The 12,469-nt window shown below is 40.4% G+C and overlaps 1 protein-coding gene and 1 pseudogene across 1 annotated transcript; both read left to right on the top strand.

The window, feature by feature from the left end:
- The first annotated feature begins 262 nt into the window (after nucleotides 1-262).
- LOC143892124 (tyrosine decarboxylase-like) lies at nucleotides 263-1,848 on the top strand (annotated as a pseudogene).
- A 5,106-nt stretch (nucleotides 1,849-6,954) lies between these two features.
- LOC143846538 (tyrosine decarboxylase-like) lies at nucleotides 6,955-8,551 on the top strand. Its single transcript, XM_077354994.1, has 2 exons — nucleotides 6,955-7,866; nucleotides 7,948-8,551. Exons 1-2 carry the CDS (start codon nucleotides 6,955-6,957, stop codon nucleotides 8,545-8,547), a joined length of 1,512 nt encoding a protein of 503 aa, XP_077211109.1. The 3' UTR covers nucleotides 8,548-8,551.
- Nucleotides 8,552-12,469: the final 3,918 nt, after the last annotated feature.

The following is a 12,469-nucleotide window of genomic DNA, read 5'->3' as shown; positions in this document are numbered from 1 at the left end:
GCACCCCTACCTGTCCGCCTATTCCGCACAGTCGGGAATAGAACCATAAAGTCTCCAGCGTGCCCCACCACCCCTCTACCTCAAACCCCTCACCACCCTATTTATACCTCTCCCCACTCCTCCATTACGGCCACGAACATCTCTCTCTCTCTCTCTCTCTCTCTCTCTCTCTCTCTCTCTCTCTCTCCAAAAACCACCTCCTTCTTCTCCTTTTGCTCGCCAAACCATCTACATTGTCGAAAAACCACCAACTTGAATTCTAATGGGAAGACTTGAATCCGACTTTCTCAACAATAACTCAAGCTCCTCACTCAACCCCCTAGATCCCGAACAATTCAGAAAACAAGGCCACATGATTATCGATTTCTTAGCAGACTACTACCGAGACATCCAAAAAACCCAGTTCAAAGCCAAGTAGAACCCGGTTACTTACGCAAACTCCTACCCGAAACCGCCCCTTACAACCCCGAACACCTCGAAACCATCCTTCAAGACGTTCAAACAGACATAATTCCGGGCATTACCCATTGGATGAGCCCAAACTACTTTGCTTACTTCCCCTCCAGCGGTAGCACCGCTGGCTTCCTCGGCGAGATGCTCAGCACTGGCTTCAACGTCGTCAGCTTCAACTGGATGTCTTCTCCCGCCGCCACCTAGCTCAAATCCATAATCATGGATTGGCTCGCCAAAATGCTCAAACTACCCAAACCCTTCCTTTTCTCTCACAGTGGTGGTGGTGTTTTACAAGGCCCTACATGTGAAGCCATCCTTTGTACTCTCTCCGCCGCACGTGACCGGAAATTAAACCTTATCGGGCGAGAGAATATCGGCCGGCTCGTCGTGTACGGCTCCGATCAGACTCATTCTGCACTCCAGAAAGCCGCCCAGATTGCCGGAATCCACCCCAATAACTTCCGTGCGGTTCCGACCAAACGCTCGGATAATTTCACTCTCTCGCCGGAAACCCTTCGTACGGCAATTGACAATGACGTGGAGGCCGGACTTATTCCACTATTTCTGTGTGCCACGGTGGGGACCACGTCGTCAACCGCGGTAGACCCCGTGGGCCCATTGTGCGACGTGGCAATCGAATATGGGATGTGGGTCCACGTGGACGCAGCGTATGCGGGCAGTGCTTGTATTTGCCCGGAGTTCCGGCATTATATAGATGGCGTGGAGAAAGCTGACTCGTTTAGTCTAAATGCACATAAGTGGTTCTTTACAAACTAGGATTGTTGTTGTCTCTGGGTGAAGGACCCTATTGTCAAGGCTCTTTCAACCAACCCTGAGTTCTTGAAGAATAAAGCAACTGACTCTAGGCAAGTCATTGACTACAAAGACTGGCAAATTGCACTTAGTAGACGTTTTCGAGCTATGAAGTTGTGGCTCGTTTTACGTTCCTTTGGTGTGGCCAACCTATGTAGCTTCTTAAGGGCTCATGTGAAGATGGCTAAGCACTTTGAAGGACTTGTGTTGATGGATAAGAGGTTTGAGATAGTGGTCCCTAGGGCATTTGCCATGATGTGCTTCAGGCTCCGTCCACCTCAGGCGATCAGATTGGAAATAGTGTCAGGGGAGGAATATGCAAATGAACTAAATTGTAAGTTGCTAGAGGCAATGAATGCGTCCGGTAGGCTATACATGGCCCATGCCGTTGTGGGGGGTGTTTACATGATCCGATTCGCCGTGGGGGCGACACTTACGGAGGAATGCCATGTCAATTCGGCATGGAAGGTCATTCAAGAGCATGCGGACGCTCTTTTGAGTGGGTGGAATGGGTACCGATCCGAGATCCGATTGACGGAGAGTTTGGAGGCGACGGAGTTTGAACTTGTTGAGGGGAACTAAAAAGGGGAGAAGAAAAAAAAAAGAAATATTCATGATTATGTGTAGCTATTTTGTTTCTTGAAATTTGGATATTATGACTAGCTATGTTGAATTTGTTTTGTGTAATAAGTGGTTCTACTAAATGATTTTAAATTATGATGAATATTTAATGGGTTTTTTTTTTTAAATTAGGCATGCAATAAGAAATTATTGTTCTTTTCCCATGTAAAATACATACGACAAGAAAATTTCACATGGGATGCAAATACAATGCATTTAAACCCAAAGAAATTATTAAATTTATGGATTTTTATTGCATGTGAATTCGGCTTGGAAGTTCGTTCTGGAGCATGCGGAGAGTTTGGAGGGGAGGAGTTTGAGCATTTCAAAGGGTAGAGAATAATTGAGCTAAAAAAGAGTGAAAAAAGAAGAAATATTCAATATATTGGGTTAACTATTTGTTTCTTGTAATTTGAAATTTTATAACGGTTTGAGCTTAAATCCTACCGAACGTTGAATGGGTCTCACGTCTCGCTTTCACTATATTTTATGGTTTGCCCATGCTCCCTCCACTCCCACCACCTCATCTCTCTCTCTCTCTCTCCAAAAATCACCTCAGCTCCTTTTTGTTCAAATAAGATGAGTTGCAAGTGTAGAGCTCAAGGAAGAAGAAACAGAAAACTTAAATTAAAATTTTTTCTACTTCTCTTTTCTCAACTTAAACCTCAAATGAAGGCAAACGAAACTCTCATAGACTTCACATAGACACATCTCATAACAATCTTTAATGAAAAACATCATTTCCATGTCTAGCAATATTTCCTAAACTTAGCTCATTTCGTAATAGACTCCGCATTCCCGCTAGACGTGGGTTCCCAATCAATTTTCATAACATAGTAATGAGAGAACACCAACATATTTGTAATTGCCCGTGGTCTAATAAATAATACTTGTACATAGCATGTAAATGACCCATTAACATACATTGATGGTGCATATTGTTAGTGCGTCTTGAATCGGGTGGTTAGGATCAATTGTGGTTCTTTTGAGGTGGTTTACTGGTTTGATGATAATGTTGTTCTTTTAAAAATATTAACTTGTCTTAAGGATGTTATGACAATTATTATCTAAAATATTACATTTTGGAGAATATGAAACTCTTAAGGACTGATTAGCATTTATTTAGCAAATCAGGTGTCTAATATGAAAAAAATGGAATCAGCACTGAAAAAATGTTAAAAAGACGTTGGCGTTTGATTGTGCCCATTACATGGTCAGATCTAGCTACCACAAGTTAAAAGAAATAAATGCTCAATCCAAACGAAGAAAAGATACTTAATTTCTAAACACAAACCACCAAAAACATAAACGGAAAGGTTGAGACAACACTGGTGTGATCAGATCCGTCAATCCAAACAGCGACTGCAAATCAGACAAAATACCCTCGAGAATACCTTGTTTGGACGATCATAGGCTCTCGATCTACCAAATTTTGTTTAGGGTTCAGCCAAATATTAAAAAGGATAAACAGTTGATTTTGTATTCCTTTATCTGACCGATGGGATGTCCATTCCTGATGGGAAGAAGTTCATGTGGGCCTCTCATGAAATTCTACAAGATCAACGGTCTTGATCTACATAAATGTCCAGTGACCCAAAAATTTTATTTTAGCGTTTGCCGTGACACTGTGACAGTGGACTTCTTCCCAGTCGATCTCACTCACACAAGAAAGAGTGCAACTCGGGTCGGGTTCAATCCGAAAAAAGTTGGGTAGGGTCAGGTTCGGGTTGAGTTCGGGTCGGGTTGAGGGTTTGGGCAACCAACCCGAGTGAAACCCGACATTTTTTTATGAAACTCAGGTTAGGTTTGGTTTGAAAAAAGGGTTCCTCGGGAAACCGACCCAAGTTGCCTCCCCCTAAAGTCTCCCTCGAATATATTAACTTATTAAGAGGATGTTTTATCAAGTTACTAATATTGGCACTACTATGTTTGAATAATTTCACAAACTTGGCTTGTTTTCCCTTTTTAATTGGCTTATGAGAGCTTTTTGGGAACTGTAATACAATTTGATTGCTGTTTAAATAATAAAAGACAAGATAACTTAGTACAATTATCAAAACACGGTAATGCCAGTATCATTAGCCTGTATCAAACAGAATGTATTTCTTATCTTATTTAATGATATCTGGTCTTGTTGGGGTGTGTCCCTCAAGTTGTTGGCTTTTGAGCCCCCTTAATTTTATTCCCTATCTTATTTAATGATTTCTGGTAGTTGTCTTGCCTAACCCCAGCTTACCCAATAAATAAATAAATAAACATAATGGGTGCGAAGTTGCCAATATAAAAACCAAGAGAGTGCAAATATCAAATTCCAGCCACAGGGCAGTCTCTTCGGCAATGATGCTTATCTGTGTAAACGCAGGAATAGGAGACTCGGAATCTTTTAGATTTTTTCAGACGAGCTAACTTTTCCGGAGAGTAGGAGGGCAATTATTCATGTGACACTTCAATCAATAATTCAGCTGTCATTACATTCAATAATTCAAACAAGGGAGATGATATTTTCACTAAATGCAGGCGCGGAGTGAAAATATCATCGCATAATAAGGGAGATGATTGAGATGACAATGCATAAAACAAAAGTGTTAGATGAATTATTGAATAAATAAAGCAAAATTCAACATATGCAGTTGTCACCACATTCAAAAGACAGGGTGCGAGATAGCTTCTGCGAAGGTGGCTATCAAATCCCTCTTATGCGACCTACATGGGACTATGACAGTCTATCTGTGGGAAATGCCAACCAATTGATGTTTTATTTTAATGTACAGGGGAAGCATGTGATGACCGAGATATAAAAAATGGAAATTATTGTGGCAACGGGATCCATGGGTAAATAAATAAATGACTTGATTCCTGAAAGAATATTTGTTAGAATCTTTTTGGGCGACTTGTGAGAGATATTCGAGAGTGAGAAACTTGGGAGGTCGAGGAGAGTATGAAGGCTCTTAGAAAACCAGGGAATCAAAAGTGAACTGCGAAAAACAGGGATAGCTCCTTGAAAATCTCGGGGAAAGCTATTTAGGGGCTAACATTTGAAGGTGACATCAGCCATGCTCACTTTTAACCGGGTAGAACTCACCGAGGATTTAAATTTCGACCGAAATCCAAAATTTCAATTTCAGGTTACCAAAACCGAAATCGGCAATACCTGAAAGAGTCGTTTATTTCAGCCAAAATTTCAAAATTTCCTCCTAAATTTAAGGGATTTCACCCAAAAAGTCTCGTTTGTTGGGTGATCCAAACCATTTATTTGAAAGGCCCTTACCTACAGAAGGTGTCAAAAAAAAAATCAGATCAATAGGATCATCCTAACCAATCAAAATGGAATTTCCCCACCACATTTTAATGGGTTAGGATGATCCTATGGTGCTGAATTTTTGTGGACACCCTATCTAGCTAAGGTCCTTTCAAATGAACGGTTTGGATCATTCAAAAAAATGTGGGCCCCACTGTTTTTAGCCAACCGAATAGATAAGCTTATCTACTCGACCGAGTACGCTCACTTTTCCCTTATTTAATATTAACCTGTATTTTTAGCCGAAATTTCGGTAGACATTTAGTACGAGTTAAAATCAAGGTTTTAAATTTCGTCCGAAATCCAAAATTGGCAAAACGCACCAAATTTCGGAATTTCGGCCCGAAATTTAGTCAATTTTGGCGAAATTTGAAAAAAAAATATTAATTTTTATTCTTTTCCCAAATTTCAGGAGAAATTACCTAAATTTCAGCCCAAAAAATCGACATTTCGTGTCTTTCCGAAGCATTAATTTGATTTCTTTGGATTTCAACAAAAATTTTGGTTTCGACAAGGACCGTAACTCATTCCCAAACCAAAATTTAAAACCATGGAACTCACCCCTAAAAGCTAGCCATTAGAAGGAGGGTGCCCATTCCTTATAACCCACCTACATCCACCTGAACTCACGAAACCCTGAAACTCACCCCTAAAAGCTAGCCATTAGAAGGAGGGTGCCCATTCCTTATAACCTATCCACATCCACCCGTTATTTTCCAATGTGGGTCTATTTCAAGGACGGGGCCAAGGGGGAAAGCTATTTAGCGGTTGCAGTTGACATCAGCCATGCTCACTTTCTAGCATATTCCTTCTTATTCATTTTAATTCGTTGGAAGTGGCTGTTCTCTCCTGTAAAAGTGAGCTGCGAAATGGCTTCCTACAAACTTGTCTAGCAAATTCCATTTTAAACTGGTAATAATTTTTTCGGGATTTTCTAGGGACCATGCAGAAGGCATTTCACGTGCTGGCTGTTGCATTAAAGAGCAGCCACCTCACGAATAAGACAAAATCTGTTGAAAAGTGAGCATATGTGGCTACTCTCTCATGCAACAGCGGGCCCACGAAATGTCTTCTGGCATGGTCCTTAGCAAGTCCCTATTTTTTTCACTATTTAAATTGGGTTTTGCTAGGTAATTTTAGGGAAAGCCATATGGCAGCTGGCTATGGCATGGGAGAACAGCCACCCTTGATGAATTAAACGAAATAGACAAAATCTGCCAAAAAGTCATCCTATGTGGCTGTTCTCACATGCAAAAAGCCAACCACGAAATGGCTTTCTGCAAAATTGGCTAGCAAATCCCAATTAATATTTATGGTATTACCCTGCTCTCTCCATTTCCAGCAACCCAACTCCCCACCTTGTCCGTACGGGTGCAAGCTGTGGGTTGATTCCAGTTCAATTTTTAGCAATATTTCAACCTAAGTTGCACCCCTACCTGTCCGCCTATTCCGCACAGTCGGGATCACGTTAATCCCAAGGAAACACTAATTTAATGATTGACCTAAATATATAATTGAGGACTGCTATTCTCAATTTATGAAATAGAACCATAAAGTCTCCAGCGTGCCCCACTTCCCATCTACCTCAAACCCCTCACCACCCTATTTATACCTCTCCCCACTCCTCCATTACGGCCAAGAACATCTCTCTCTCTCTCTCTCTCTCTCTCTCTCTCTCTCTCTCTCTCTCTCTCCAAAAACCACCTCCTTCTTCTCCTTTTGCTCGCCAAACCACCTACATTGTCGAAAAACCACCAACTTGAATTCTAATGGGAAGCCTTGAATCCGACTTTCTCAACAATAACTCAAGCTCCTCACTCAACCCCCTAGATCCCGAACAATTCAGAAAACAAGGCCACATGATTATCGATTTCTTAGCAGACTATTACCGAGACATCCAAAATTACCCAGTTCGAAGCCAAGTAGAACCCGGTTACTTACGCAAACTCCTACCCGAAACCGCCCCTTACAACCCTGAACCCCTCGAAACCATCCTCCAAGACGTTCAAACAGACATAATTCCCGGCATTACCCATTGGATGAGCCCAAACTACTTTGCTTACTTTCCCTCCAGCGGTAGCACCGCTGGCTTCCTCGGCGAGATGCTCAGCACCGGCTTCAACGTCGTCGGGTTCAACTGGATGTCTTCTCCTGCCGCCACCGAGCTCGAATCCATAATCATGGATTGGCTCGCCAAAATGCTCAAACTACCCAATCCCTTCCTTTTCTCTCACAGTGGTGGTGGTGTTTTACAAGGCACTACATGTGAAGCCATCCTTTGTACCCTCTCCGCCGCACGTGACCGGAAATTAAACCTTATTGGGCGAGAGAATATCGGCCGGCTCGTCGTGTACGGCTCTGATCAGACTCATTCTGCACTCCAGAAAGCCGCCCAGATTGCCGGAATCCACCCCAATAACTTCCGTGCGGTTCCGACCAAACGCTCGGATAATTTCACTCTCTCGCCGAAAACCCTTCGTACCGCAATTGACAATGACGTGGAGGCCGGACTTATTCCACTATTTCTATGTGCCACGGTGGGGACCACGTCGTCAACGGCGGTAGACCCGGTGGGCCCATTGTGCGACGTGGCAATCGAATATGGGATGTGGGTCCATGTGGACGCAGCGTATGCGGGCAGTGCTTGTATTTGCCCGGAGTTCCGGCATTATATAGATGGCGTGGAGAAAGCTGACTCGTTTAGTCTAAATGCACATAAGTGGTTCTTTACAAACTTGGATTGCTGTTGTCTTTGGGTGAAGGACCCTAGTTCACTTGTCAAGGCTCTTTCAACCAACCCTGAGTTCTTGAAGAATAAAGCAACTGACTCTAGGCAAGTCATTGACTACAAAGACTGGCAAATTGCACTTAGTAGACGTTTTCGAGCTATGAAGTTGTGGCTCGTTTTACGTTCCTATGGTGTGGCCAACCTATGTAGCTTCTTAAGGGCTCATGTGAAGATGGCTAAGCACTTTGAAGGACTTGTGTTGATGGATAAGAGGTTTGAGATAGTAGTCCCAAGGACATTTGCCATGGTGTGCTTCCGGCTCCGTCCACCTCAGGCGATCGGATCGGAAATCATTTCAGGGGAGGAATATGAAAATGAACTAAATTGTAAGTTGCTAGAGGCAATGAATGCGTCCGGTAGGCTATACATGACCCATGCCGTTGTGGGGGGTGTTTACATGATCCGATTCGCCGTGGGGGCGACACTTACGGAGGAATGCCATGTCAATTCGGCATGGAAGGTCATTCAAGAGCATGCGGACGCTCTTTTGAGTGGGTGGAATGGGTGCAAATCCGAGATCCCATTGACGGAGAGTTTGGAGGCGACGGAGTTTGAACTTGTTGAGGAGAACTAAAAAGGCGAGAAGAAAAAAAAAGAAATATTCATGATTATGGGTAGCTATTTTATTTCTTGAAATTTGGATATTATGACTAAGCTATGTTGAATTTGTTTTGTGTAATTTATTTATTTTGAATTTGTTTTGTGTAATAAGTGGTTCTACTAAATGATTTTAAATTATTATGAATATTTAATTGTTTTTTTTTTAATTTGGCATGCAATAAGAAATTTAGTAATGGTAAATTATGTGCCATCTGAGATCACTCTTACGATCTTCTTTTAGATGAATGTCTCTAGATAATAATGTAAAGAATAAGATTCAAAAGCATGTCTCTATATAATCCACAAGACTGAAATGTCCTTCGCTCAACGACTCTCTTCATCATAGCGGGTCCCACCTTCGATTGATCCAAACTTTTTATCTAGGCGTTCTCACTTTGGACCCCTCATCCATCCAACCGTAATGAGTAATGAAATGATATTAGCACAACCATATTTTGATATTTTGCACTAACCCATCATCTTTTTAGTATTTAAAGAGCTTTTGAAAGGTTATTACATTTTTTTTCTTTTCTTTTGCCTCAGCTTACTTGCTAAAAAAAGCACGTTTGACAACCCTTCATGACGTCTTGATTTGGATTTGATGGAAATCTCCAAGAGTTCGTAATTCCTCAAGTTAGTGTTATTTTTCGGATTTATAAATTCCTTTTGAAACTAGTTATTTATAAATCTAAAACGGGGCATCAGGTTCGTCGAGACTTTCTCTCCAAGTCGAAAAAAAACCCTAGCTCCTCCAAGTCGACAAACCCTAGCTCCCTCTCCCCCTTCATCTTCCTCATCCAGAAAACCCTAGCTCCTCTCTCTCTCTGGAAGAAAAAGATTAATCCACAAATACCTAGCTCAACAAAACAGGTTCGATTTGTTTTTTCTCTCTTTCTTTCATCATTTTCAGATTTATGTTTTTAGTTTTTGGTCTCTTCGTGCTCTCTCTCTCTCTCTCTCTCTCTCTCTCTCTCTCTCTCTCTCTCTCTCAGCTGTGAGATATCATCAGAAATCTCTTCCGTTTTGGTCTTTTCTCGGTGACATTTTGGATCAGTGAGATTTTTTGGATCATAATTCATCTAAAAGAGGAGCGTAACTTGTGATATTTTTCCAAATCTTTGCCAATGCAAAACCTCGAATCATACCAATGGAAACCCCTAAATCTGCTATGTCTTTACTGATTTTTTTTATTTTTTTAATCTGTTTATTTTTTTTTTCAAGCTAAAATTACTATGACTTAGGGTTTTTAATCTATTTTTAAAAAAAAAAACTTTGCTGTTACCTGTGTTTTTCTTTTTTCATGCTTTGTTTTGTAAAGCATATTTGCATCGATTTAGGGTTTTTAATCTGTGTTATTTTTTCAATCGTTGCTGTTATCTGTGATTTTTTTTACATGGGATAGATATATTTTGTTATTTCCCATTAAATAGGACTTATTATTTTATTTTTCTCTGAGATTTAAAATTCAAATCCAAGGAGTAGCCAAACAAAAAGATTAAAAATTTTGGATTTGAAATTCAAATTCTCACAAGATCATCCAAACAAAGAATTTACAAATTTGGAAATTTTGGATTTCAAATTCACACATTTTTAAATCTGCGATCCAGATCCAAATCCAAAAATCAGGGGTATCCAAACGGGCCCTGATTAAATTTATGGATTTTTATTGCATGTGAATTCGGGTTGGAAGTTAGTTCAGGAGCATGCGGAGAGTTTGGAGGGGAGGAGTTTGAGCATTTCGAAGGGTAGAGAATAATTGAGCCAAAAAAGAGAGAAAAAAGAGTATTCAATATATTGGGTTAACTATTTGTTTCTTGTAATTTGAAAATTTATTACGGTTTGAGCTTAAATCCTACCGAACGTTGAATGGGTCTCACCTTGATGCACGTCTGAGGAGGTGACCTGTGGTCACGAGCAAACTGTCAGAGTTTAATGGATTTTATTTGGGAGATGATATTTTTCTCTTTTTATTTACTAATCTGATCAAACGTGCCATTTGAATTTTTTGAATCTTTCATTATAAAATCCTGGATTTTACAATCCTGAATAATAAAATCCAATTTAAGTAGTGACATATAAACTAGGGATTTGGTAGGGAATTAAACGAATAAGTCAAATTTTGCTAGAGAACAGCGACCTGATGATTTGACTGAACAACAAAATTTGCTGAAAAGTGAGCCTGTGGATTTTATCTCATGCAAAAGTCAGCCAATTGATTTGGGGATTTGCTGAGGTCCATCGCAGAAGGCTTTTCGCAGCTGGTCGCATGTGATGGGTCTGATAAACGGCATAGCCCTAATGTTTTATTATAAATTCTGGCAGCTAGATCCATGCCTAATTAAAGGAATGACATGACCTTAAGGCCATGTATTGGCAGTGCTCTAAAGTCTAAATGATATAAAAGGGTTAGAACCCATCAAATATATATATATATATATAAAAGGGTTAGAATCGCACACATGTGGATCTGTGGCCTCCGCATTTACTTAATTTTTAGAAGATTTCATCAACAACTATCTTAATTTACATAATTCATAGTTTTTAAGAGAAAAAACATATCTACCTAGCTATCTATCTAGGAATGCTAAATTGAAGTGGGTCACGTTAGATCCAGGTCAACCAAACCACATTTATAATGGCAGAGAAGAATACATAATTAAATGGGTCATACATGAGATTGGGGAACATGATCCGATTGGAGTGCCGAGTGGGTGCTTCTCTTTAGTCTTTACCAGGGCACCCAAGAGAAATTAAAAAAATCCTTTCTTGGCTCCCATTTTTCAAGAGAGAAGACTCGAGCCTCTATCTCTCTCTGTCTCTCTCTCTCTCTCCCAGTTGCCAACCCACGTCCTCCAATTATATTTAGGCTACTGATAATATTGGCACTACCATGTGTTTTAATAATTGTACAAGCTCGGCTTGTCTTTTCTATTTTAGTTGACTTCCAGTGGCTTTCGGTAACTGCAATCAGCTTTTACAGCTGTTTAAATAATAAAGTACAATATGAGTTAGTGCAATTATCAAAACATGGTAGTGCCAATATCAATAGCCCATAAAAATTATTTGAATAAAATAAAGACACTTATGCACGATCTATTTTCCATGAATAAAATAAAATACGCTCTTCATTCAATGTTACTTGTATTCATACACCAGCTGTATTCCTCCTCACCGTTGGAGGTTCTTCTTCATTTGTTACTCTCTTAGGTAGCATTCTCAGAGTCTTAGGGGGAGATCCAGTCATGGGTAAAACTAAGTTCCTTCTCTCCTTAGGAGGTCGTTCTTCATTTCATAGTAACAGCACATGATGCTTCATTTTAATCGAAAGAGATTTTAATAACTTACGAGTACCATTGATGAGTTTTGCATGTTTTTTCATTTTTTATGATAACTTTTTTCTTTCTTTCTTTCTTTGAGGAAGAGTACGTCTTTTTAACATTGTATCTCACGCACAGCTCATGGGCTTTGCATTAGTATTTCAACTGCTGGTTTAGTGTAATTCATGTTCTTTCAAAAGTTAGAGGCGTAGCACTTGCATGAACAGACGCTGTTAGGATAACTTGCACTTGGAGTAATATATTCTCTAGAAAAGTAATGTAAGTGAAAATTGTTTCTACAATTTTCTACTCCTTTTTTTAATAATAGAGAAGGATACCTTGAACCAAGTGGCCCCACCACCGATGGGTAGGTTTTAGTTGAATTTCAATTATAGTTCCCTTGGTAATCCGGGCCGTGCCGGCATTGGTGGAGTGGTTCGTGACTCTAATGGTGAAATTTTGATGTCTTTCTCGGGACCGATCGGTGTGTGATGCAAATGAAACGGAAGCTAGGGCCTTGCTTTGTGGATTAAGATAGTGGGCGGAGCATAGTTTGGGCCCTCTCATCGTTGAAGGGGA

This window comes from Tasmannia lanceolata, unplaced genomic scaffold (assembly GCF_043159265.1).
Source record: "Tasmannia lanceolata isolate RefF3 unplaced genomic scaffold, GAP_Taslan_0.1 ptg000015l, whole genome shotgun sequence".
Classification (NCBI taxonomy): Eukaryota; Viridiplantae; Streptophyta; class Magnoliopsida; order Canellales; family Winteraceae; genus Tasmannia; species Tasmannia lanceolata.
The sequence above is the reverse complement of the archived record's forward strand: the minus strand, read 5'-3'. Positions and strand labels throughout refer to the sequence as shown.

Excerpts from the sequence above, each read along its gene's own strand:
- LOC143846538 (XM_077354994.1), top strand. The coding sequence starts at position 6,955 with ATGGGAAGCCTTGAATCCGACTTTCTCAACAATAACTCAAGCTCCTCA. Across the intron at positions 7,867-7,947 it reads TCCGGCATTATATAGATGGC|GACCCTAGTTCACTTGTCAA; the intron begins GTGGAGAAAGCT and ends CTTTGGGTGAAG.